Source organism: Lissotriton vulgaris, chromosome 2_1, assembly GCF_964263255.1.
Source record: "Lissotriton vulgaris chromosome 2_1, aLisVul1.2, whole genome shotgun sequence".
Taxonomy (NCBI): Eukaryota; Metazoa; Chordata; class Amphibia; order Caudata; family Salamandridae; genus Lissotriton; species Lissotriton vulgaris.
The window spans coordinates 1,853,436,177-1,853,460,345 of NC_141687.1; the positions used below are offsets into that span (position 1 = coordinate 1,853,436,177).

The window sequence follows — 24,169 nt, forward strand, 5'->3', positions numbered from 1 at the left end:
AATAGGGTTTGTGAGTTGCTATTAGGAAGGGGAGTGCCAAGGGTGTCCCTTCCTAGTAGCGAGTCGCAGGGGCATGTATGAATGTTTTGCGACCGGAATGCGGTTGCAAAACATTCATACTTTACGGACTCAGTGAAGGAAGTGGTAACCCATTCGCAAACAGGAAGGCATCCTAAGGGACCCTTTCCCCTTTGTGAATGTGGGAGGCAACATGTTTTAAAAGCAGGCAATTGCCTCACGGAGCACTGCCTACTCTTAGTAAATGAAAAGGAAACTTTTCATTTTTTTTTTTAATGCATCCTGTTTTTCTTTAAGGACTATTGGCTGCATTTAAAAAACAAATTGGTTTATTTAGAAATCAGTCACAGACATGGTGGTTTGCTGTCCCCAGCAGGCCACTATCCCAGTAGTAACAGGCCATTCCCAAAGGGTTGCAAATTGCGATCTACTGCATAAATATTAATGAGGTAGGTCATATGTGTCCCCATTGGGAATTGCTAAATGTGTCTGAGAAATATTAGTACATTTCATTTTGCTACTCGCTAATTGTAAGGCGCTATAAATCACAATTTATGAGCCGCAAAATGAAATGGTTGTACATGTGGCCCCATAACTTTGCACAAGGTAAACTGTGCTCCCGCTTGACAGAGGGAAAAGGGTCTTGTCATATTACAGATACACAACAAAACTGGGTACGGTGCAGCCACCACTTTATGCGACGTACCCGAGGCATGGACAGTAGTCCTATGTCTGCCATAAAGGCACGCATAGACCCTCCACGTACCAAAACAGGTTCTGGACCTTGTAATACCAGGGACAAGCCTACCCCCCCCTCCCCCCTCCCCTCCATCATTTATCTCTGGTGTCATGCTGGATTAGGTTGACACCAGGGGCCAACAAGAAGTCAGAATACTACTTTCATATCCAGTCAGACACTCAGGGCAGAGGTACATGCCTGTTTAACACGAGAAGACATTCCAATCCTGATTGTCCCCCTTCCACCGAAAGAAGCCACACATACAAATGGCCAGGTGACCTTTTCATATATGGTAACACAAGAGTAATACCCAGAGTACACCCTTGTTGAGCCTTTGGTTGGCCTCTATTTTTAAAGACACAGATGAGCAAAAAAACAATGGTCAGGAATACTGCCTAGAGCGCTACCGACCAGTGCTGATTGAAGCCTTTAGTAACACGTTTGCTATTAAAGACCAGTGCATATTTGTTATACTGGATGGAAAGTGAAACTGTGAAACTGCAGGGTCTCTAAGAGAGACAGTAGCGGTACGGTTCTACAGGACAAACCAATGTTTAAAGGGATAGCTGCATTACCAGTGTTTCAGTGACGGTGGAAGCACATATGGAGACTGCCGTTTTAAATTGCCAGAACTGTCTATTTCTGCAGAACTACAAGGGATTTTCAATGCTCAGCGCTGTTGTACCTGTGTAGTTTTATTTCTAAAGTTTAATATAGCGTAAACAAGATCCCGAAGGATATCAGAGCGCTTTACAAAAGGGTGGAAGGAAGGTCAAAACCCAACATCAAGTAATAATACAAAACATGAATAATCGCATGATTCACATACAAATGACACAAAGGAGAATAATACAATAATCAGTGCAGGATCTGTAATTGGTCCTTCCTGTAAAGTTGATGTTTGGTGGCATTGTTGGTGGTTTTTGCATGAAGACTATAGCATAACCATGATAAACAATATTTACAACCCACTGTCTGTGAAAATAACTTCCCAATGTTTCAGGAAGTCATCTGTTCTCCTCCCTACGGGAGTGTCGTGAGTGTGGAGAGGGAAGCTCAAGTCACTCAGAGAAGCCTAAGGCAAATCCTGTAGTGTAGGGATCTGTCCCCTATGGTTTGTATAGAGTGTCGCAGTGCACCTGCAGGCTCTTTACAGGAAACCACAGTTAGTGTGCCCAGAATGGTGGAAAATACAGTCTCTTGTATGTGAGGGGGATGGATGAAGTCACTAGTTACGCCTGAGCCGCACTTTGATGCAGGAGTATAGATGTTAGTCTGAGAGAGAATGAGATAGGAGTTCTGAAAAGTTATAATGAGTTGGTAAGCCCGTGCTTGGAGACAGAATCAACAGGCTCAGTGCCAACAGGTCGGGCCACAAAGGCTCCGGTCCTGCTGCTCTCTGACAGTGGGAGCTAGATGATGAAAGATGTCTTCAGAAGGCCCTTACCATAGAGGAGTGTCTCCTGGAGGATGGACCGGACTCTCTGGGACACATCCACTACGAACGCCTAGCACAGGGAGAAATACTCGTTGTCCATAGTAGACACTGAGATGTAGGAGACCAAAAATTGTTGGAATGCGCCCAGACATGATGACGTCTAGCAGCAGTAAGTGGGCATGCACACTGCTGCTCACCATTTGATAGGACCACTAACCCCACAAGGGGACATAGGACCCCTTCCGGGACCGTGCTCCATTAGCCGGCATATGACCCCTTGCGCCAGACTTGGCCGGTTGTTAAGTCTCAGGCCACATGTTTCCTAGAATGGAAATTGAGACACACCTCACTTTAAGTAGACTTTAGCGGGTTTAGGAGTACCCTCATACTGATTGGCAAGCTTCCATTGCCTTCACTGCTTATTGTTTGCTACCCCAAGGTTTCCCATTCCCAGAGGAATGTGGGAGACACATGGGGGGCTCTTAAATGAGGGTAGAGGTTGCTCCAGCACCAGAGCTAAGACCATCAGCTTAGTAAGCTAGTCTACCTGAGGCTGGCTACACAATTTCCATTTATGAGTGTGATGTCATCAGAGGGCAGATCCTTCAACAAGAGCTCGGAGCCAATCAGGTAGCCGGTACGTTCTTTATTTAAATGTTAGGCCCTTAGGTTAAAGCAACAGTAGGTAGGTCTGGTCAGCTCTCCACCCCCCTCCAACTCTCCCCGTCTCCTAGCTTCCACTCAATTTTTTGTTGCGGAGGGCGAAGGCTGTTATAGGTTTTGGCTCTTGGGTCCTTTTAACCATGCGAAGACACTAGGGGTGCAAACAACTGGAAACAGGCAATTAATCGATTTATTTGGAACGTTTAAATAAGTGCGAACAAGGCCCCAGAGGACTTCTGAGTTTTACACTATATTCTAGTATATATTGCAGTGTATTTGCGATGTATTTGAAGAAAGAGTTTCACAAGTTGTTAAATCAAGAGTGACATATATTGTATGAGCTAAAGAAGGGCACGAGATAGAAACAGGGACATTGCATCCTTCTAAAGCAGTGCCCACGTGTAGGGTGCAGCTGGTGGTGGAGCTGGTTGGAGAAAGAAACAAAATCAAGATAGACAACAAGGGAATATGAAGCAATATAGTCTTCAGGCTGTATCGCGATATGATAACACTATCGCAATAGAACCCCATGTGAAGACCAGAGCACACAGGGGCTGTGAGACGGCGCCCACCAGGCCTTCTCCTTTCTCCCGCAGGCCCCGGATCCCGCCGACATTCCGAGCCGCGAGCAGAAGGTACATCCTGCCTGCGAAATGGCCTCATTCAGGCCGGATTTCCTCATCATCAGCCGAGCATGAAATTACACTGGATATACTAATAGTTTGCTTAATGGCTTCATAGCTACTTGGGCGAAACACGTATTTGTTGACTAATTAGGAAGTTAATTGTTTTATGGCTAATGGAGGCCAGCCATCCCTGGTTCTAAGTGAGCTCGGGATTTAATGGGGAAGCGGCAGGGGCACCCAGGGCAGTCTCACAAGAGAGGGGAGGGAGGACAAGGAGGGAGGGGAGAGATGGAAGCTGATGGGGAAGAAAGAGACAAAAAGAAAGGAAAAAAAACCTGCTCTGCTATTTTGGGTCATGGAAGATATGGGTGAAATGGAAACATGAATATACAGTTTTCACCAATCAATGCCAAATGCAAACCTTTGTCATTTAGATTAAAACATATTGGCAATGTTAGGAGTACCACAAACAAGGTAACCTGTCTGAGCTTACATTGTAGGTGCAATCACTGCCCGTCTCAACAGTTCTTTCACTATTATCTCCAGAATGTTGAACAGGCGAGTTTTCCTAGCTTGGAATCCAAATATTTTAACATTACTACAAATCTCAAAACAAGCATTTGCAATCTTGACCTATTGGTATTGTAAATGGCAATGGCTTTAATTATTGTAGGGTTTTTAAACAATTAAATAAAAGGCGTTGCAAATACTGTTTAGGGCCTGCTCCAGGTACACCAGAGATGGCGGGGTGACCCGTGAAGCGCTTCTTGCTTTGTCAGAAGTGTCCATCATCTGTATAGTCTTCAGGTATAGCGCTAACTGGTAATGTCTAAGTGCGCCTAGATATTACAAAGTATAGAACAAAGGCACACAGAGAGGAAGCCATTTGCCTAGAGTCACACAATGTGGGAGTATGGGGAAGCCGTATCCGGAGTGTGGCCTCTTAGGCCAGAGACTAGAATTTGCAACCTCAGTTAGCCAGGTCCGAACCTGCTAGTAACACTGACCAGCAGGCAACTGATTGCTCTAAGCGCTTAAAAGCAAACTTTGATCAAGACTCGGCTTGCTGGCTCTCACTGGACGCAACGGGTTATTGGCGCATTCAACAGATGCACTAATCTTGCCACCGTTTTGCTCGTGAGCCAGCCTTGGATCCTCTCAGGCAGCTCTACCACTGACAGGCCTGTCTCCTCCCCCTCCTCTCGCTCTGATTGTGCATTCTCCCCCGGCTCGCGCACTTGTCCTTCCCCGTGACCCCGTCCAGGAGCTCGCGCTGCCGCGCATCCCTGTGTCCTCTGTTAAACCCCCCATCGCCTCCCACACATTTTCCTGCTATACCGTTTTTGTTTCCCAAAATGCAGGCCCGACACGGCAGCTCAAAGTGAACACTAATTAAAACCATTTCTGACATCAAAAGCCTCCCGAGAGCGAGGGGGCGAGCGTCTCCCCCAAGGCTTCCTGGAAAGAAGCCTGTTCCCCAGTTCTGCTCGGCTCCCGGGGCCTGCACCCACCTTGCTCCCCGCACTGAACCCTGCTTGATTTATGTCTCTCGCTGGCTGTAATTACTTCCTGTCCTGGTTTATTCCCGCTTATCTACCAGCCGCCATCTTCTTCAGGCAGTCATAGAAAGGAGTTCTGCTAGCTCTCTCTTTTGAATACCTCCCCTTCAACCCACTCCAGCAGGTAAACAAACATATAAACAATCCATAGCACTTCCGGCATGACAGCTCAGACACCTGCTGCAAAAGTAAATTCATCGAGTACATGAAATGACGCCTCCCCTCCCTTAAGGGCGGTTTCTTACCTTCAAAAACAATCCACCTTTTATGACACCCGAAATTACAATGCAAAGCACGTAACACAGGCCCCTGCAGCCCCTGTTGTGCAGGGGGCCCCGCCCCTTCAGAGCCCCCCTTCGAGTCCAAGACTAATTACTATCAGTGAGACATAGGAAACTCTGGGCCCCCTCATCACACCAAGACTGCAACCTCCACCATGTTTGAGATTGTCACCTGAGGGCATAGAAATATGGTCCCTATTGCTATGGAGTGAAACTAGACTGCTATCAGTGATTTGCAGGCCTTCAACATTTTGTCTGATGATTCTATTGCAGACCGGAGGCTTATTTGGCTAGCAGTATGGTGTTCATGGCCGTTCTATAGTAAAGTGACAGTGTGATATTGGTTGACTTGTGAGAGTATGATGATGTCTGATAGAACAGGATGATGTTGCATCGCATGCTATTACAACTCATGCCATTACAATGCAGTTATCACAACGCATTTACCATTACAACGCATACTTTTTCAATGCAAATGCCTTTACAACGCATGCCTTAACAATGAATTTTGTTGTAATAGCATGATTGGAAAGGCATAAGCGTGATCAAGTTTGTGTTTGTAAATGTATTTTACAGTTAAGTATAAATACTTTGTGTGTGTACATATATATATATATATATATATATATATATATATATATATATATATATATATATATAGTATTAGATTTATATTTACCCGTACAACACTTACATATTCGTGCTTAAGGCATGCATGGTAATGGTAAAGGCATATGTTTTGTTTTAAAATTACAGGTAAGTAAACTCACCTTTTTAGGTTTCACTTGCACAGCACTTGTGCTCTGCTTGAGAAATCTATTGTTTTTAATATAAACTTAAAAGGGATTTACATCCTGCCTCCTCGCATTCTTGGCTTCTTGTTGCTTCCTGCGCATGCCACTTAGCTTTCCTCCATTTCTATTGGCTGTAGCATATTTTCCTGCATTTACCAATGCTTGTTCCTCATCTGCTTCTCTTATCAGTTTTCTGCCGTCAAAATACTGTTAAGATCTGCTTTGGTTATTCTCACACTTCTTTATGGGAATAAATAAAGCTGTTATTGTCTGCACAAAAAAGAAACAAAAAAAAACATCTGCTTTGGTGGAACTATATTTTCAAAACGTTTTGCCTTTTACTATTGCAGCATATTTATATAACAATTCATCACCCGGAGAGATTAAGTGATTTGTATAGAATCACAGGATGTTACCGTGAACCGCCTTGACTCGAACCGGGAGCCCCAGCTCTCGAGTCAGCAGTTCTGGCCGCTGCACCACATCCTCTCCACTCTCTTGTCATTTGTCAGGTAGTGCTTTCCTTTTTCCCGGACAATGATTGATGAAACCTGCTCTTTATTCATTACATTGGGGAAACCAATGCATTACCAATGTTTGTTTATCTATATATATACATATATACATAAACATACACATGTGTATTTATTTATATATTTTTTATATATTATCACACATTAGTTAAGATTGTGTGTGTGTGTATATATGTATATATATGAACGCTCCTTCTTCTCCCATTCGGGTGAATAAAGCACTAACAGGGGTATCGGCGTTTCAGCAAAATTTATTTCTCAAATTCTAGCAGCCACAACATGACGCGTTTCGGCTACTGCCTTACTCTAATGTCGTTCAGTTCTCTCGCGCAGAGCGCCATTTTTAAACAAGCATTTACAATGCAATGGTCTCGGCATCATTAAAGGTAGAGCTATTGGCATTGCTCATGACATTTCTTTTTTTTTCTTTAAATCATAAATAAATGTCATTGTCATTTACATTGCCAATACACAGCACTCTGCACCTGCACTCACTACTCTGCACACACTCACTACTCTGCACATGCACTCACTACTCTGCACATGCACTCACTACTCTGCACCTGCATTCACTACTCTGCACTCACTACTCTGCACTCACTACTCTGCACCTGCACTCACTACTCTGCACCTGCACTCACTACTCTGCACCTGCACTCACTACTCTGCACTCACTACTCTGCACCTGCACTCACACTTTGCACTCAACAGCACACACCACTCTTCACACACTCGCACTCTGCACTCAACAGCACACACCACTCTGCACACACTACCACACTGCACTCAACAGCACACACCACTCTGCACCTGCACTCGCAGCTCTGCACCTGCACAGCATAATAGGTGATCTCAGGTGCAGCGTTAACTTTACACATACAGTCCTAGGATTAGTGTTAGAGTGCTGGGGTGGGAGACCTGCCAATCTAAGTAATTGCATTCACTTTCACCACGTCTTACCTTATTTTGTTATTATGTAAGCACATATTACCTCAACCTGGCACACATCTAGCCAGCTACAAAGCTCTGATAGTTAATGAATATTTATTGGCTGGATAACTGCCATGAGTCTGTTTAATCTGCCAAAAACACACATTATTTGCAATGCTATACAAAAGCTCAAAGTTCAAACGTAAATAATAATGCAGGAACAAATTAGCATGGAATTTGTCTAAAGAAAAGTGCAGAGGCTCAAAGTTTTCTTAGAGGCGTGTTGTTGCCAAATGCCGGGGTTGCCGATTAAGTTGATTCCACTTCAAGCAAGCCTTTTTTTACACCACCCTACACTCCCTGTCTCTTTATCTTAATCTTGCAGTATTTTCGCCAATGTGTCTCCCTTTGTCACCTTTTGCTTATCTTTCTCTTCATCCTTGTCTTCCACCTTTTCTGCCTTTCCAGCTTAGACCAACCAAAGTCTGACTATAAAAAATGCCCTGGTCTACAAAAATGAGCGTCTCTAGCCACCGGCTAAAATTAAGCACTGGGCGTCATGGTGTACAGTTCACAGAATACAGCAGCCAGCAAAAGAGTTTAAAACGCTGCATGTAACTTTTGAGAGCAGGAGAGCTGCGGGCAGAAGGAAGGGGGGCAGAGGAGAGACGAAGGGGGGCGGGGGGTGCGACGAGAGACGGAGAGCTGCGGGCAGAGGGAATGGGGGGGGGGGGGGGGGGGGGGAGACAGAAACTCGGGATCAGGCTGTAATACCGGGCTGCACATGTGGGCCGGGTGCTGTGGACTAAAACGGCAACTTAGGCAGGCAGCGAGTGTATTGGGAAGGAAAATCAAAGCTGCCTGCTAGTTTTCCATCTGTCTGCCTCTGGCCAATAAAGGCACCGCACGCGTGGTCAGCAGGGCGAAGGCCTTTCCGGAAAAAACAGCAGGCAGGGCGCGGATCCACGAGGGGGTGCTGGGCACGCACTGTCTGCTAGGTCGCATTAATTTGTTTGACAACAACAGAACACTGAGACACATATCACGTGGAAGGCTCCTGATCTTTTGGATATCTGAATTCAGCTATCGGGCACCGGAGCAGAGTGTGACAATTAGCAACAGCGCACTAAATGGCAAGCAGGCTGCCTCAGTACTTACTGTGTCTAAGTGTCAGAGTCCAGGCTGGCGAGGTAAAGTTGCGGCCCGCGACAACGCCGCGTGAGGGCATGAGGTGCTGTCCTCTACTCTGCGCAAATTCAAAATGGGGGCTCGGGGGGCTTCTCTGCGTCCTGGGGCTGAGGTGTGTACTCCACGGCGTCGTGACTGCTGGAGTGAACTAAGTAGGCGAGAGAGATGGGAGCTCCGTGGGGGGAGAGTGGGGGGAGGTGAGCAGCGGAAACGGGGGTGCGAGGAGAGACGAAGGGGGGGGCAGTGTGCGACGAGAGACGAAGGAGGGAAGGGGGGGTTGGGGGAGATAGACAGAAACTCGGGATCAGGCTGGATGCACATGATAAGAAACAGCGAGAAGCAGCATGGAAACAGGGACGTCTGGATCAAAAGTCGGGAGCAGCAGCAAGGGAACAGTGTCATGTGGGCCTCGGATAGACCGATCTAGCAGGATGAAGCTGTGGCATATTTTCCGGCATGATCAAAGACCTGCTCCATGACTATGCTTTAGTGGAGGTGTGGAGGCTCCTCAACCCTCGCAATAAATATCGTACTTTTGTCTCTTGTATGACTACTCGTAAAGAATTTCAGTTTTGGTCCCATAAACCGGAGCAGGGCCTGTGCAGTCATGTGCGAGCTGGCCACCGCACACAGCAGCAATTACACTTGCACCAGAGGTTATGAAGCAGCTCAAATACATTTACAATGTCGCATGAGAGCGGGGGACGAAGGAGAGCTGCGGGCGGAGGGAGGGGGTTAATGAGTATGCTTAGCAGGGCTGACCCGGCCTTTCCTTCTTCTCTGGAACAGAAACTGGGAACAGAAGAGGAAGTGCTGGGAAGACGGGCAACGAAATAAAAGGGAAAGTTTGGGTGGTAAAATTGGAGACATTACTGAAGCAAATGAGAAGGTGTGCACTTGTATGTCGTGGATAGTACTGACAGTTGTCTTGCTGCATACTCCAAACCAAGGAAAAGAGGATACATTTACTCAACTGACTCTGAGGAAAGTACACGGATGTGCAGATGGAAACGTTATTATGTGGTTATAAATGCAGAGTTGGCCAGAAACCGGTTAGATAATAACTGAAATACTGGCCCTGTAAGAAACCAATAATGCTATAAGATTGTCGGTGAGCAGAAGATGCTCCCAACTTTCCAAGAAGGTCGGTTGCTTTGAGGGATGTAGTATGGAAAAATGGCTGAAAGCTCCACCTTGTATCTGCAGGTAGGCATTATACTTGGCATTGCTCTTGTGGGTAAAGTACAGGTCATAGCGCTGCTGGGAGGATGGGAATGTCGTTGATGGGGGCACCCTGACTGTGCTACACATGGCTTTCTGTGGTGTCCATTGGCTGGCTGCGTGGAGTACCTTGAGGCTTTCTAGGTGTCAGACCATCTGCATGCGGGGTGAGGTTTGGGGGGGGGGGGAGGGGGGCTTGCCACCAGAGTGCCATGTGCGGCTTGATGGGTTCCATTCACAGACGAGGCTGTGACTGCGTTTTTACGTAAAACATGTGTGCTTTCGCCATGCTAGCTTCTGACACGACTTCCAGTTTAGTGTGATCCATATTTCACTTTGTATACAAGTAAACGAAAGCCACTTAATTCACAGAGTTTTGCAGATGCACTTTCATAGCGTGAAGTTGCATCACATCGGGTTAGTCATTCATTCAGCGCTGGTACAGTGTCAGAGCTTCACGGAGGCGCTACAACGGCGTGTCTGTTTGGGAAAAGAGCCCTTTATTAGGAGTGCGCGGTTGGTCGATCGAGCATTGAGTCACGCTGGCTACCACAGGCGGCTTTCAGCAAGTGGGCGTCTTTAGTGGACGTGCACTGAAGAAACCCCAGGAAGTAGCTCTGTTTCAGTGAGCATGCAAGGGAAATTCCGACCCTGTGGGTGGGGGGGATGTGGTTTGAACAAAACCAAGGGGGGCGGTGAGGAGGGCGCCGAGTAAGAGGTGGCATATGATGCGCACACACAACACATCTGGAAGGAAAGCCGAGGCCTACAAATTAAGGTTAAACTATGGACCCCTGAATGTCCGAACAGTTATAAAAATCTAGAGGTCCGCAAGGGTGGATTGCACACGTGCTGCAAAGGAAGATATTCTTCCTTGTAAGGAGCAGAACCAATGGAACGTGGGTGCTTGAGTTTTAGGGACACAGAACCTCAGATCTCGAATGTCACAGGGTGCAAGGGCCTCAGCATCTGAGTACTCTAGTGCACAGACCCTCAGATCTCGCCTGTCACGGTGCAAAGGCCTCAGCATCTGAGTACTCCAGGGCACAGAACCTCAGATCTGGACTGTCACAGGGTGCACGGATCAACCGTGGGGCAGAGCAGGACGACGGAGCTTCGGGGGGAGGGAAGGGGGAGGGCAGAGCAGGACGACGGAGCTGCGGGCGGAGGGAAGGGGGGGGGGGGGCAGAGCAGGACGACGGAGCTGCGGAGGGAAGGGGGGCAGAGCAGGACAACGGAGCTGCGGGCGGAGGGAAGGGGGGCAGAGCAGGACAACGGAGCTGCGGGCGGAGGGAAGGGGGGGGCAGAGCAGGACGACGGAGCTGCGGGCGGAGGGAAGGGGGGGGGGCAGAGCAGGACGAAGGAGCTGCGGGCGGAGGGAGGGGGGGAGCGGGACCGGGACGAAGAAGGGCTGCGGGCGGAGGGATGGGGGAGGGGGACGGAGCTGCGTGCGGATGGAAGGACAGAGCTGGACGAAGGAAAGCGGAGGGAAGGGGGGACGAGCAGAGCAGCTCAGAGCAGCTCTGGAAACAACCACCGTCTTTCTCCGAGGCAAAGCAGAAATGCCTCGGAGAAAGCATGGTCATTTTCGCATTTGGGGGCGTGTTTTGCTGTTCTGAGTGACGGACAACGTCACTGTCTAAAGAACGCAAAAAATCACGCCCCCAAATCCGAAAAGGACGGGGCTACATTGGAGTGACTGATCTCTCCTCCAATGGCTGGCCTCCGTTTAGGAAGCCAGCCAATTGAGGAGAGGTCAAGTACAGAGGCGGATTCAAGCTCCGTACTCAAAATCATTAATTCTCTGACCGGAAGCTGGCAAGCCAGCTTTTCCGGTCCGAGACCTAAAAACCATCCTCATTAGGTCACATGTTGCACTTAGTTACAAAAAACCAAGGAAGGACTGTAAGCCCACCTCATCGTGGGCGCCATCTTAACATGTCTCAATCCAGTTCATTTATATACTTACAATGGTAAAGTGAAAAGTCGTTTGACACATCAACATTAAATCAAACATTCAATCACATTTCCTAAACTCTAATTGTGTATTTCTTACAACAGAGTCTATTATCCAATAGTTATATAAATTAATATAGAACTGTGTAATAATAAAGCCGTGTATCGGCATAACTTCAAATTTGAGAGTTAATCAGGCCGTATATCGGCTAAACCAGTCCATTCCTATGAGTGCTGTTGTGACCACAAAGATGCATATACTCATATAGACTAGGCATGTTCTCCAGATATCTAAACAGAAATTTCATCATTTACAATTCTGAATTATACATTATTTTTAGTCTCCCAGATGTATTGACAGTTCTTCCCCATATTCATCCCCCTGGGGGCCTTAGTCCCAAGGTCGATAATGAATCTTGACTCAAGTCTGCGTAATTTCCTGATCCTATCTCCTCCTCTGATATCTACTGGTACTGTATCGATACCATAATACCTTAGGAGCTCCCTGTTACTCTCGTGTTGTTCAGCAAAATGGCTCTGTACTAGGTTATCCCTAAGCGATCTTGCTTTTCTATATGTGATAGAAGGGACAGGCGGTATATCCGAACCAATGATTTCATCTGCTTTCAGGATATTCCAATGCTAGTACAGAGCCATTTTGAAGCAATTCCTACCACAAGTAACACTCTAAGGGATCTTAGAGGGTTTTATCCTTGCGGGAAATGCAAGGCTTGTGCAGGCAGCAGACGAACTCTTAAGTATGAAGTTATAGGACTTAAGAAACCTAGGCTCATAAAGAAGTTCATCACGTGCAGCACCACTTATGTGGTTTATTGCTTGGAGTGCCCCTGTGGGTTAAAATACATAAGTAGCACGATTAATTGCATCAAAATGAGAGTCCTGGAACACCTGAGGGCTATTGCCAAGAAGGACCCGACCTACCCGGTCGCTAGACATTTTGCTGAACAACACGAGAGTAACAGGGAGCTCCTAAGGTATTATGGTATCGATACAGTACCAGTAGATATCAGAGGAGGAGATAGGATCAGGAAATTACGCAGACTTGAGTCAAGATTCATTATCGACCTTGGGACTAAGGCCCCCAGGGGGATGAATATGGGGAAGAACTGCCAATACATCTGGGAGACTAAAAATAATGTATAATTCAGAATTGTAAATGATGAAATTTCTGTTAAGATATCTGGAGAACATGCCTAGTCTATATGAGTATATGCATCTTTGTGGTCACAACAGCACTCTTAGGAATGGACTGGTTTAGCCGATATACGGCCTGATTAACTCTCAAATTTGAAGTTATGCCGATACACGGCTTTATTATTACACAGTTCTATATTAATTTATATAACTATTGGATAATAGACTCTGTTGTAAGAAATACACAATTAGAGTTTAGGAAATGTGATTGAATGTTTGATTTAATGTTGATGTGTCAAAGGACTTTTCACTTTACCATTGTAAGTATATATATGAACTGGATTGAGACATGTTAAGATGGCGCCCACGATGAGGTGGGCTTACAGTCCTTCCTTGGTTTTTTGTAACTAAGTGCAACATGTGACCTAATGAGGATGTTTTTTTAAAAATGGCGCTCTGCGCGAGAGAACTGAACGACATTAGAGTAAGGCAGTAGCCGAAACGTGTCATGTTGTGGCTGCTAGAATTTGAGAAATAAATTTTGCTGAAATGCTGATACCCCTGTGAGTGCTTTATTCACCCGAATGGGAGAAGAAGGAGTATTCATTTCACCACGGTTTGCATTTCCGCGTCCCAAAGCACCCGTTCGTGAGCGCACAGTGAAGCAAATGCAAGTGGAGCTTTCATATATATATATACATATATATATATATATACATATATATTATATAGATAAAAAATGTATTGTAAAGCCATGTGTTGTAAAGGCATATGCGTGGTAAAAGTTAGCGTTGTGATGAAAATGCGTTGTAATGGTTTCTGAGTTGTGATAACCACGTTGTAATGGCATGCGTCGAAATGACCGCAATGTAATGGCTGTTTCCCGAACAGAACACGAGGGCTTTACCACGTTGCGACTTGGTAGAGTATCGCCGGTGCTTCCACCGGAAGAGAGTGCCCTGTCCAGCATGAATGCTTTGAAAGAGAATGTCTTGTGTGTGTACAGACAGCAGCTAACACGAAGTGGGCCGGTTGGGTTTCATTATTTAGTGCTTGTCAAACCACTGAAAACTGCATATTTAACAGAATGTTTTCAAAGAACCAATTACTTTTTATTAGGATTGATAAACCATGATGGAAATGTTTGAGCCAATGCTTCTTAATCACCATTCCATGCTATAGCAATTGATTTTTATACAGCAGTGCAGAGCTCGTGGTCCCTGTTAGTGATGAAGAGACAGTGAGAATCAGAGTGAAAGCTTAGGACAGATGTCTTCATTTATTTTCTAACAGCGAAGAAGTCATTGCGCTTCCTGACATCTTCCCAAGCTTGAGTAACCTTGGAGAAGCACTGTTTCCACTTCACCTAACACATTTGAATCTATACATTTCCATCGAGCTTGCTTTCTTGACAGCAGAAGGTTATTGCGAACTGAAAAAACAAAAGCCTGTTCTTCAAATATTGTAAGACTTTGCTACCCAGTGCTCTATGGGCAATAGTAAAAACATGAAATGTAATTTGAGACTTAACCTGCATCCAGTAACAACAATGGTGTACTAGGCTCCTATAAAGTTTCTTGGCGATGCCCATAGCTACAAACGCTGCAGGCTTCGGCAAATCCTGAAAACCGTGTCCAAGTCACTGGGTTTGAATGCCATGCAAAGTGTTGAAAAAGTCTTACCGTGAGCCAGCTGGCCTCCAAATAAAAAGGTGTGATGCACCCCACAAATTATTAGCAAATAAGAGGATGAACTGAGAACAGCATACCAAACCAAGACATGACTGAAGGGGAAATACCAGTGGATTCTTAATGTTGCTCACAATGGGACAGTTGTATCTCACCCAAAACGGAGTATCTCTGTAGATGGCCTGAAACCAGGCATGATCCTTTAGAGTATCTCAAGTGAGAATCATAATCAACAGTTTATCACTAGTACAGGTGTGAAAATGGATGCTACACGTCTTTAATAGCTCAAAAAATTGGCTGCATATCGGTCTTAAATAAATCTGGCAACGTGCATGAGTCAAGAAGGGTACTGCAAGGTATAGGGGTTCAGTCTGAGGTAATCCCGCCTAGGGTAGCACAACTCATGCCTGACACAACCAGCTCTGGACATCTACTGACACACCCATGACATACCCATCACTTTCTCTAGGGAGGGGATAGTAGGGATATTTCCAATAGATCACCGGGGCTGCCTATTCTTGATCCAGGATCTCACATAATCGACTTTGAATATTGATTAACCATTTCAGAGCACCACCAGGGAACTTTAGGGACGAGAGGCCTTGATCGCTACTCACCACATTTTTAATGATCTGAGCAAAAGGAATATTAAAAATGGACCAACAGAGGTGAACTGGTTATGTATCTGAAATGTTTGAGCCCCATTGACAGTAAATTACGTTAGCAATGCAATCATTTATTTGCTCGCCTATCTTTCAAGAGGGGGATCATCTTTAAGCAAATCAGTGCACCCTAGCGCCAAGGGAGAAATCTGGCCAGTTTACTAAATCATGTGCCCAATGAATTAAACATGCAACCACACTACTTTGCGACCTAAGCTTTACTTTTTTGAGCAGGCTACACAAGACCCACTTACTTCTGGGGTGTGCTTTCCCATACTCAGTGCATGTGCCACCGTAGTTAGACCTGCACTGTAGTGAAGTTGGTTTGGTTAGTTTATACTTAGTCCATCATCTAATCACACAGAGCTTTGAAGTTCTCTTCTACTGCTGTGCTTTGGAGGGAAACAGTTTCCCGCTCTTTCTTAAATAAATTGGCAATTGTATATCTTAGGTGGGATTCCACAGGTGCGTAACTTCTGAAAACCCGAACATTCTACCCTATACACAGGACAGAGGTGGCCGCAGTAACATCGACTAAGCAGACATACCTGACAGCACCCTTGAAGGACTTAATACACGTACACTCACTTCACCAAGGGACAATTGTAAGGCAATTAATTATTCATGACCTACTATCTCTGTAGTGTTCCCTCCCAGTGGAAAAAATGGGCATCTGTGAATATAGCCCAGTATAGCCAGACCCAAGGAAATAAAGACTTCAAAAACGACGGTTTAAAGTTGAGCAATTACATCCCACTCATATTGCGCTCTCTACTCATCGAGTCTCTTAGAAAGGAGTTTAAAACCCACCTTTTGAAGGAGCATTTCCATCTTCACCCTAAACAACATGCTGTCCAGTCCACAGACACAAGACTAACCTACTGTGATCCCAGTGTCTCCCATGGAAGCTGATTCATCGAAAGGCCAGTGTTAATTATGACATCACTTGCCCTGTGACCTCAGACATAAGAGAGTCGATCCTATGCCCGCCTCTGACCCCTCAGCAGCCTTATATTGCCTGCTCGGGGTTAGGAGAACAGCAAGAAGCCAAAGCAACCATCGGGTACAATCTGATCTCTTCAAGCGCTGTTTACTTTCTGTTCCTGAACAGGCCTTCATGGCCACCGAAACTAGGAGTAACAAGAATATGCCTGGGGTACCAAAGGCAAAAACCCTGATAGCAGCTGCTACCCTTGACTAAGCTTAGTTGAAGTTCATAGTGGCTCTAATACAGGCTTTGTAAACTCTCTGAATTGCCACCCCCATTCCATCCTACCCTTCAACCCAGCCTTCACGTACAGCACCCACTGGTCCCAGAGTTACATTTATATATATATTAACACCCAAGACACATCAGAAACCCTAGCCGGTGCATAGGCTGAGGAAACTCTTTTCACCCCCTGCTTTAACCATCTTTCACCGCGGCCTCACATCCCAGCTCATCCTGTACCTCCACAGGTGTCACATGTATCCCTCCGCTCGATAGATCATACAGGACTCCAACTTGGGCAGCACAGGCACTTGCACAGCGCATATGCCTGCATTGAAGGCACGCGGCCGTCAACACGATTAGGTGCAGGTTCACGTTTCACCCTTGGCCATCATTTTGCAAAGTGTCTTCTCTGGGCGGAATGGAAGCAGAAAGGGAGGCGGAAGTGTCCTTGTCGTGGGGCAGGCATTTGTATACACGAGGGACGTTAGCATGTGGGCGTCTGGACCCGCTATCCCTCGTGTCAAAAGGCACATTTTTGGGATGCGAGGTCGGGGTCCAGGCTTCCCTTCTCTGTGACATTCCCACTGTGTGAAGATTGCGTTTTGATTTCCCCTGAGGACCCGTCACTTGGACGGGGAGATGAGAGGGCGGTGCCCCCGCCCCCACGGGGAGTCCGTGGCCCTGGGTGCCAGATGGCAGGGCTGCCGCTCTTGGAGAGAGACGTGGCCCTGTCAGGCTTGTGACAATGGAGGCGTGGACTGCCAAGCCCCCGGCTCCCGCCCATTCACCCCGCAGTGCCTCGTGACAGATAGGCCTTCTGGGCGCTCATTGTTCGCTGCTCTATAAATCCACGCTCCCTGCCCTCCCGTGGACACGGCAGCGTCGTCTCCCCCGAATCAGCATGCGCCCAGCACTTTCCCGCCTCAACCTCAACAGGGGGCAGCGCGAGAACATAATAGCACGTGCAGGAGCTGTACCGCTGTGGTCGGGCCCGGACCCATCCTCGTCTCCCGGTGAACCGTTCTGCTGTCGGAGGATTCACCAAGATTGGCCTAATTACCTCATTCTGGCCTAATTACCGCGATCGAGGCTCTCGCCAGCTCCCTGCCTGTGTCCAGATGCTTCTCTGGCCCCTAATAGCCCCATGGCCATTATACATGGACGAGGCCTTCATTAGGCGAGAGGTCGGATTATTGTCAGGGGACAGAAAACAATGCAGGGGAGAAAAGGCACCACAGACGCATTCTGGGATGAATCACTTATGCAAATGAGGCAGTAATCTCCAGGCTTCCGGCCCTGCAGCAGTCACGCAGTTATGTTACAGGTCCCCAGCTCTCAACAACAGACCCAATCCTTTGGTTACAATGAACACATTGGTACATGCAGCAGAATTCTCCCGCAGTTTGTGCAGCTGTCGATGCCTCAAACACTGCTGTCTCAAAGCTGGCAACATGTCAATGTCGTGGATTTAAGATTAACCTCCAGTGCTGCGCAGGAGTTTCCAGACTTTGCTCAACTTCAGGCTTTTCGACAGTAGCGCTGCCAACCTAGTACCTTAAACACAGGGCTGCCCCTGATTTTATGCAGTAGATCCAACCTTTAGCACCAGAGCCATCTCTCGGGTTTCAGACTTGAGTGTTACCATTTTCCACTGATGCCACAGATGCAGGCCTCGTGCAGGTAACTCACCATCAGGAGGGCTATGTTTACTGCAGCACAGACGGCCATGTTGAGTTAGCGAGCCGCTCTTCTGGAAGGAAGGGTCCTTTCCCCAACGTCAGCATGAGTCAACACTGTGAGGTTCTACGTATGTTCTGTGCAGCCAGAGCTTCTCTTATTTGCTCCCATTGTAGGAGTTACAGGTCTTCACGCTTCCACCATGTGTGCCTCTGGACACATTCGAGTTGTCCGAAGAGGTCACAACCTTCCAGTCCTTTAAGTGGGATGAAAAATAGGGGGCGGGTGGTGTCTAAAAGGGTGTGTCTAAGAAGCACAACTACAAAGCCTTTCCAAGGGGCTTGGCCTATGTAATTGAGGGAGTGGCTTAAAACATGTAGGCTAGAATCCTGTACTTCACATAGCTGCAAACTGAAGAGCATTTGGGTGCCCCACTGTGAGTTTTCTGTTGCTGTTGCAGCCAGACAGGCTACACAACACTACACATAAGCCCAACTCAAGTCACACCTACTGGACGTGCGAATGCTTGTCCCTATTTCATGTCCTGCACTTTAGTATTCTCCCCCTGCATACCACTCGCTCACTCACCTGTAGAGCTGCGTTTTGTTTCCTTTGTCGCTGTCCATATTTCAAAGCCTGTGTGCCTCTGTACACGTGGCAATCGCACTGTGCTCTCTACAGAGAAGTCAAGGATTGGATGTGCATGTAGTTTGCACACTTTTAATACCCTCTGGTAGGCACAGGGAGAAACTCGCAGGGGCCTCAGCAATCTTATTCGTGCTCTGTCGTGAATGCCCACCTGCCACCTGAGCTTCCCAGACACCGGGAGGCGACTCACCTCGAAGTGTGGTCCATACAAAAGTCACACAGCATGCTGAAAAAAGCAAATACTCTTGGAGAAAGCAAGGGTAAATCGAACGTGAAATGCAAACAGGGATGGCGTCTCCTGTATAGAATACCTTAAAGGTTTTTACAGTCATTGTTGAGAAATCAATCAGTATTTTTCCATTAACCAGCCCACCGGTGCTGTGCCTGCAAACAGTGTGGCCTGCATTGTGAGCGTGTTTGGTTTGTGCACGTCACTCATCATGCACCAAAGAGTGCAGCGCTTTATAAATATTGAATAATAGGCTTCAACGGTATCCCATGGCTGCCGCTTCACCATTCTGCTCAGAGAGCCCATATCTGTTATTAATTTGCAGCCAACAAAGACAACACAAAATCTCAGTGCAGCTTTTAATAAAAACAAGGGACAGTGTGTTCTGTACCAGAATACTGTACGTTTATACAGACTGTGCCACAACCCCTCGCGTAAGAAGGGCTAGGGGCTGTGTGGTGAGTTCTGAAGCAGAGACCTAGTGGTCACAAGACATTCTGTGTCCTGGGTTGGATGGAATCAGTTCATCTACTTTGTGATCTAAGCTCTGATTGGAGTATCTATGCAACCAATCACGCTCATCACCTTCGTGGTACATCCCTGTTCGTGATCACACCATGAGTAAATAAAGCAAAGTGTTTGGCTTGGGATTTTTCATCAAAAGCCATCAACAGGTCACAGATGAAAAGGACTGGTACGGCTCACGTTCTGGTGGCCTTTCCCCAACCTAAGAAGCAACCCGTTGGGCTGTGCCCATGTGATGGGCATTCCAAGCAAAGTACCATGCACTTTATGTTAATTTGCACTCTCTTTTTGAATGTCAGGGTGGCCTACTTGAAACCGATTTTTGTAAAATATGGTGTCGGAAATGTGGAGGATGCGATGAAGCTAATTTATAATATGAATTCTCCGGACAAATGTTTTTATATTGCCACTTTTATCTCCAAATCAGTTCAGATGAGAAATAGTATGTTATTTTAAATATTTACTCTTTTTAACTGTATTGTATTGTATTATGCATTTTGCTTATGTGCTTTTATGGTCATTGTACAATATGAACCGAATAAATCTTCATGAAATGAATGACTGGAAACAGTCACATCTTATTTTCCGAAAACATTCTGTTCTAAAAGCACACAAATGAGAGGGTGTACAATATCCTGTAGGGAGTAATAAATGTAGAATATACAAATAACATTTGTTTATGCTTACAGCATTCCACCCTTCAAAAACAGCACGTGCCTTCAAGTGGCCAGTGCGTTTTAGGCTTCACGATTCTCGGCTCCTTCAGCCTACAATATGAATGAATGAATATAGTAGCCCACACACACGTCTATACTTCATGGTGCTGGTATATACTGAAGATGTATGAGTATTCCCAATGTGCGGGGGTATCGCAACCAGTGAAGGTACAAGTTGAGAACCCCCGCCCCCCCCGCACCCTCGCCCTTCTTCTGATGTTGCCTTTTGCATGGATCTTCATGTTAAATGCTGAAATGGTATAGAGTTATAGAGAATTCTTGTCTCTGCTTCAGTGAGTATTAAAGGTGGAAAGCCCCTTTGCTTGAAATTGCATTTTTGGTTGTCTATAGCTGGCTTTAGGGCTTCTGGGGTGGATGTGATCCTTTTAATCCTCAGCATTTGGGAATATGGTAGATTGTAAATGAGACTGGAGGGATGAAAAATGGAAAATAACAGGTTGTTTCTATCTGTTTCCTTCTTGTAAATTGTAGTGTCCTAGTTGGTAGTGGATTAAAAAATGTACCTTGTAATAAGCCCTTACAAAAGTTTGGCAAAGTGTAATAAGATAATTTCTGCCTTTCAATATACACTGCCTAGTTACGTATCTCGTTATGTCTTTTTCAGAAAAATGGCTCATTATTATGGTCAGTAAAGATCCTTGTGAGATATTAATAATGCTTTAAGATATCGTGAACAGACTGTCACTGCATCAATGAAATACAAGAAAATATTTTTCTAATAAAACACATGGTTGTTAGGTAGTAATTATGCTTTCATATATAATATGAATTAATTGTCGTTGCTTCTATGAAAACCAAGCAAATAGTTTCTAACAAAAGATGCCAAATAACTTATCTTCATACAGATTTGCACCTGTTAGTGAAGATATGTATATACTATTTGGGTGTCAATGGTAAACTGTGCTCTGGTAAGGTGGACAGCAACTCTCTATTCGCACTGTTTGCTGAAGTGGTGTTTTGCTTCTCTCTCTGCAGCCATGTTGGACTTCCATGTCCTACCCCAGAACACCGTGGTAGAAGAAGGTGGGGTTGCGCGGTTCCAGTGCCAGATCCACGGTTTGCCGGAACCTGTGATTACGTGGGAGAGGAATCAAGTACCCATTGACACTGACAATGCAAGGTGAATGTACATGAAATGTGATATATGTGTGTGTAGGTGTGTGTGTGTGTGTGTGTGTAGATGTCTTCAATACTCCTCTTTGGATGAGCGGGGTAAGATGGCTTCATGTGCTTAGTTTCTGGCTGGTGGAAATGAGTACTCAGCCCTTGGATTCTTTCTGCCTTCCAGTGTTCCCTGGGGCAGAAAGAGAGTAGGTTAGATTCCAATGCTCATTCGTGGGTCAGGGATAGTCAGATGGCTTCCGGTTTTCAGTCCTTGGATAGTTAGAGTAGGATAGTTCCTATACTCATTTTTTGGGTGGGGAACCTAACTTCAATGGTAGGGAAAGAAAAGGACTTTGAATACTAATTTCTGATATACTGGGTGCAGGGAAGGTACGTTGTCTTTCGCTACTCACACCTAGGCGAGGCAGGTAGGATGATTTTATGAGGCACTATTATTTATTGGGAATTTTCTAAGTGTCGCACACTATTCCTTAGCTGCATCAGTGCACAGAGAGATGAAGAAATGAAGTGGAGATATGGAAAAAAGTGACCCTACTATTTGTGAAATACAGACACACTACTCTCTTCTGCTCTGGGTGCTCAGTGGTGTGGTTTTTACAGATTCACAATTGACAGAGTCCCATATCATTGAAGCTCCTCACCAGGCTGGACAGAAAGTGTGAACACCGAGTGGTGTGTGGCCAAACATGCAAGCAGACGACTTTTGGCACAAAAACCAACAGCATAGCATGGATTGAGGAGCATGGTGTACAGTGTGAGGGATCTAGAGCACGCAGACTGTAAAAGGAGCTTAGGGCATGTGGACAGATTGTTCAAAGCGCCTGCACTGAATTCAAGCTCCCAACATCCTAGGTCTGTCACCGTTCACAGGTACCAAAAACAAGCAGCCAGAGGAGTATAAATTCACAGTATGCCAGGAGTTTACAGCCTTGACACCACTTATTAGTATTAGTACTATGTGGAAAAAGCGGTTTTCAGCTGATTTTGGTACAGGGCCGATTTTGCTAGCAATGCTGCAAAAACGGCCCTGTAACTAAAATGGCCCCCAAACCGGCCCCCACCCGTGCGGCGCACCAGGGATTGCCCGGTGCCCGCTATGGGCAGTCTGGCCCTGGGAAAGAGTGCTGGGTAAGTTTCCTAAAAGGGGGGCATATAAACACACAGTTTAGAAGGTCCATATGGGATCCCAGAAAAAAGGGGGTAATGCATGATAGACTATTTAACAGTTTGCTGGAGTAGCTAGCATGGGTAACTGTATTGAAAAGATCAATGCGCTAATGACATTGATGTCATATATAACAACTGTATTAAAATCAGCAGTGTACATTAAAACAGATGTGAACCAGCGCAAATGAAAGGAAAAAAAGTCTCTCAATGGCTTACATGGAAATAAATTGCAAATACATCACATTACTGAATGAGGGCATAAAGGGCTAGGATAAGTGAACTTACTGCTTGTGATAATCGGGCTAGATATTGGGAATCGGGCTGCCCGGGAGCGGTCGAAAGTTCTCAAATTCATTCATGTAATCTTCCCTATGAGAACAGTTTCGCCGGATGCGCAGAAACTGCCCAAATGGCAGGTTATCCCTCAATCCTCTAGGGTGGTGGCTGGAGTACTGTAGTAATGAGTTGCGTTCGGACAGTTTCCTGTACAGACTGGTGTGGAGGACATCGCCGTCTGCATAGATGGATAGCCTTGGCTCAACATGAGGTCTCGTGATATCCAATTTGAGGTGCAATCTGATACCAATACGATCAATTTTCTTGACCTATCCATCTATGCAGACGGCGATGTCCTCCACACCACTCTGTTACTCCACCGAGTCCTCCACTTAACTCGTGGTTCCCCTAATCTTTTTCAGCCGATCGCGGTAACTAAGACCGCCCGCCGACTGAACAACCATAAGGTGTAAGCCCCAGTCTCCTCCGGTGGATTTCTCCCGTTCTCATGTATTTCAGTTGTGTTATGACCCACCACTAATTAACCTCCAACCCTCCTTATGATTAACACGAGGTTTTCTCATCCTTTCAGAGGATCGTGGTACTTTCAACAGCTCCTGGGCAGCCCGATTCCCAATATCCAGCCCGATTATCACAAGTAGCAAGTTCACTTACCCTAGCCCTTTATGCCCTCATTCAGTAATGTGATGTATTTGCAATTTATCTCCATGTAAGCCATTGTGAGAATTTTTTTCTTTTCATTTGCGCTGGTTCACATCTGTTTTAATGTACATTGCTAATTTTAATACAGTTGTTATATATGACATCAACGGCATTACTGCATTGATCTTTTTAATACAGTTACCACACGGAGGATTCACTCGTTTTTCTGTGTAGAGGAACACCACTACGAAGAGATAATAAAGCCTAAAGAAATCAACCATACTCCACGCCACTCGGCGAGTGGAGACTAGCCATCAAGAAACGGTTTGTGCTCAGCAGGGACTACTGCGGTGGAAGGAAACATTAAGGACAGCTGGGGAAGTTCTTTAGAACCACTGGTGAAGATCATTTTAGAATCAAGTCTTTGTTGGTTTCTGAGATACTGATTTGTTTTGGTC

At 45.9% G+C, this 24,169-nt stretch overlaps 1 protein-coding gene across 1 annotated transcript in view; it reads left to right on the forward strand.

The window, feature by feature from the left end:
* IGDCC3 (immunoglobulin superfamily DCC subclass member 3) overlaps window positions 1-24,169 on the forward strand; it is a 359,560-nt gene that overhangs the window by 216,595 nt on the left and 118,796 nt on the right. Inside the window, exon 3 of the mRNA XM_086958028.1 lies at window positions 21,456-21,600. Within this exon, the coding sequence (XP_086814154.1) occupies window positions 21,456-21,600 (145 nt within the window). The remainder of the gene's footprint in view (window positions 1-21,455; window positions 21,601-24,169) is intronic.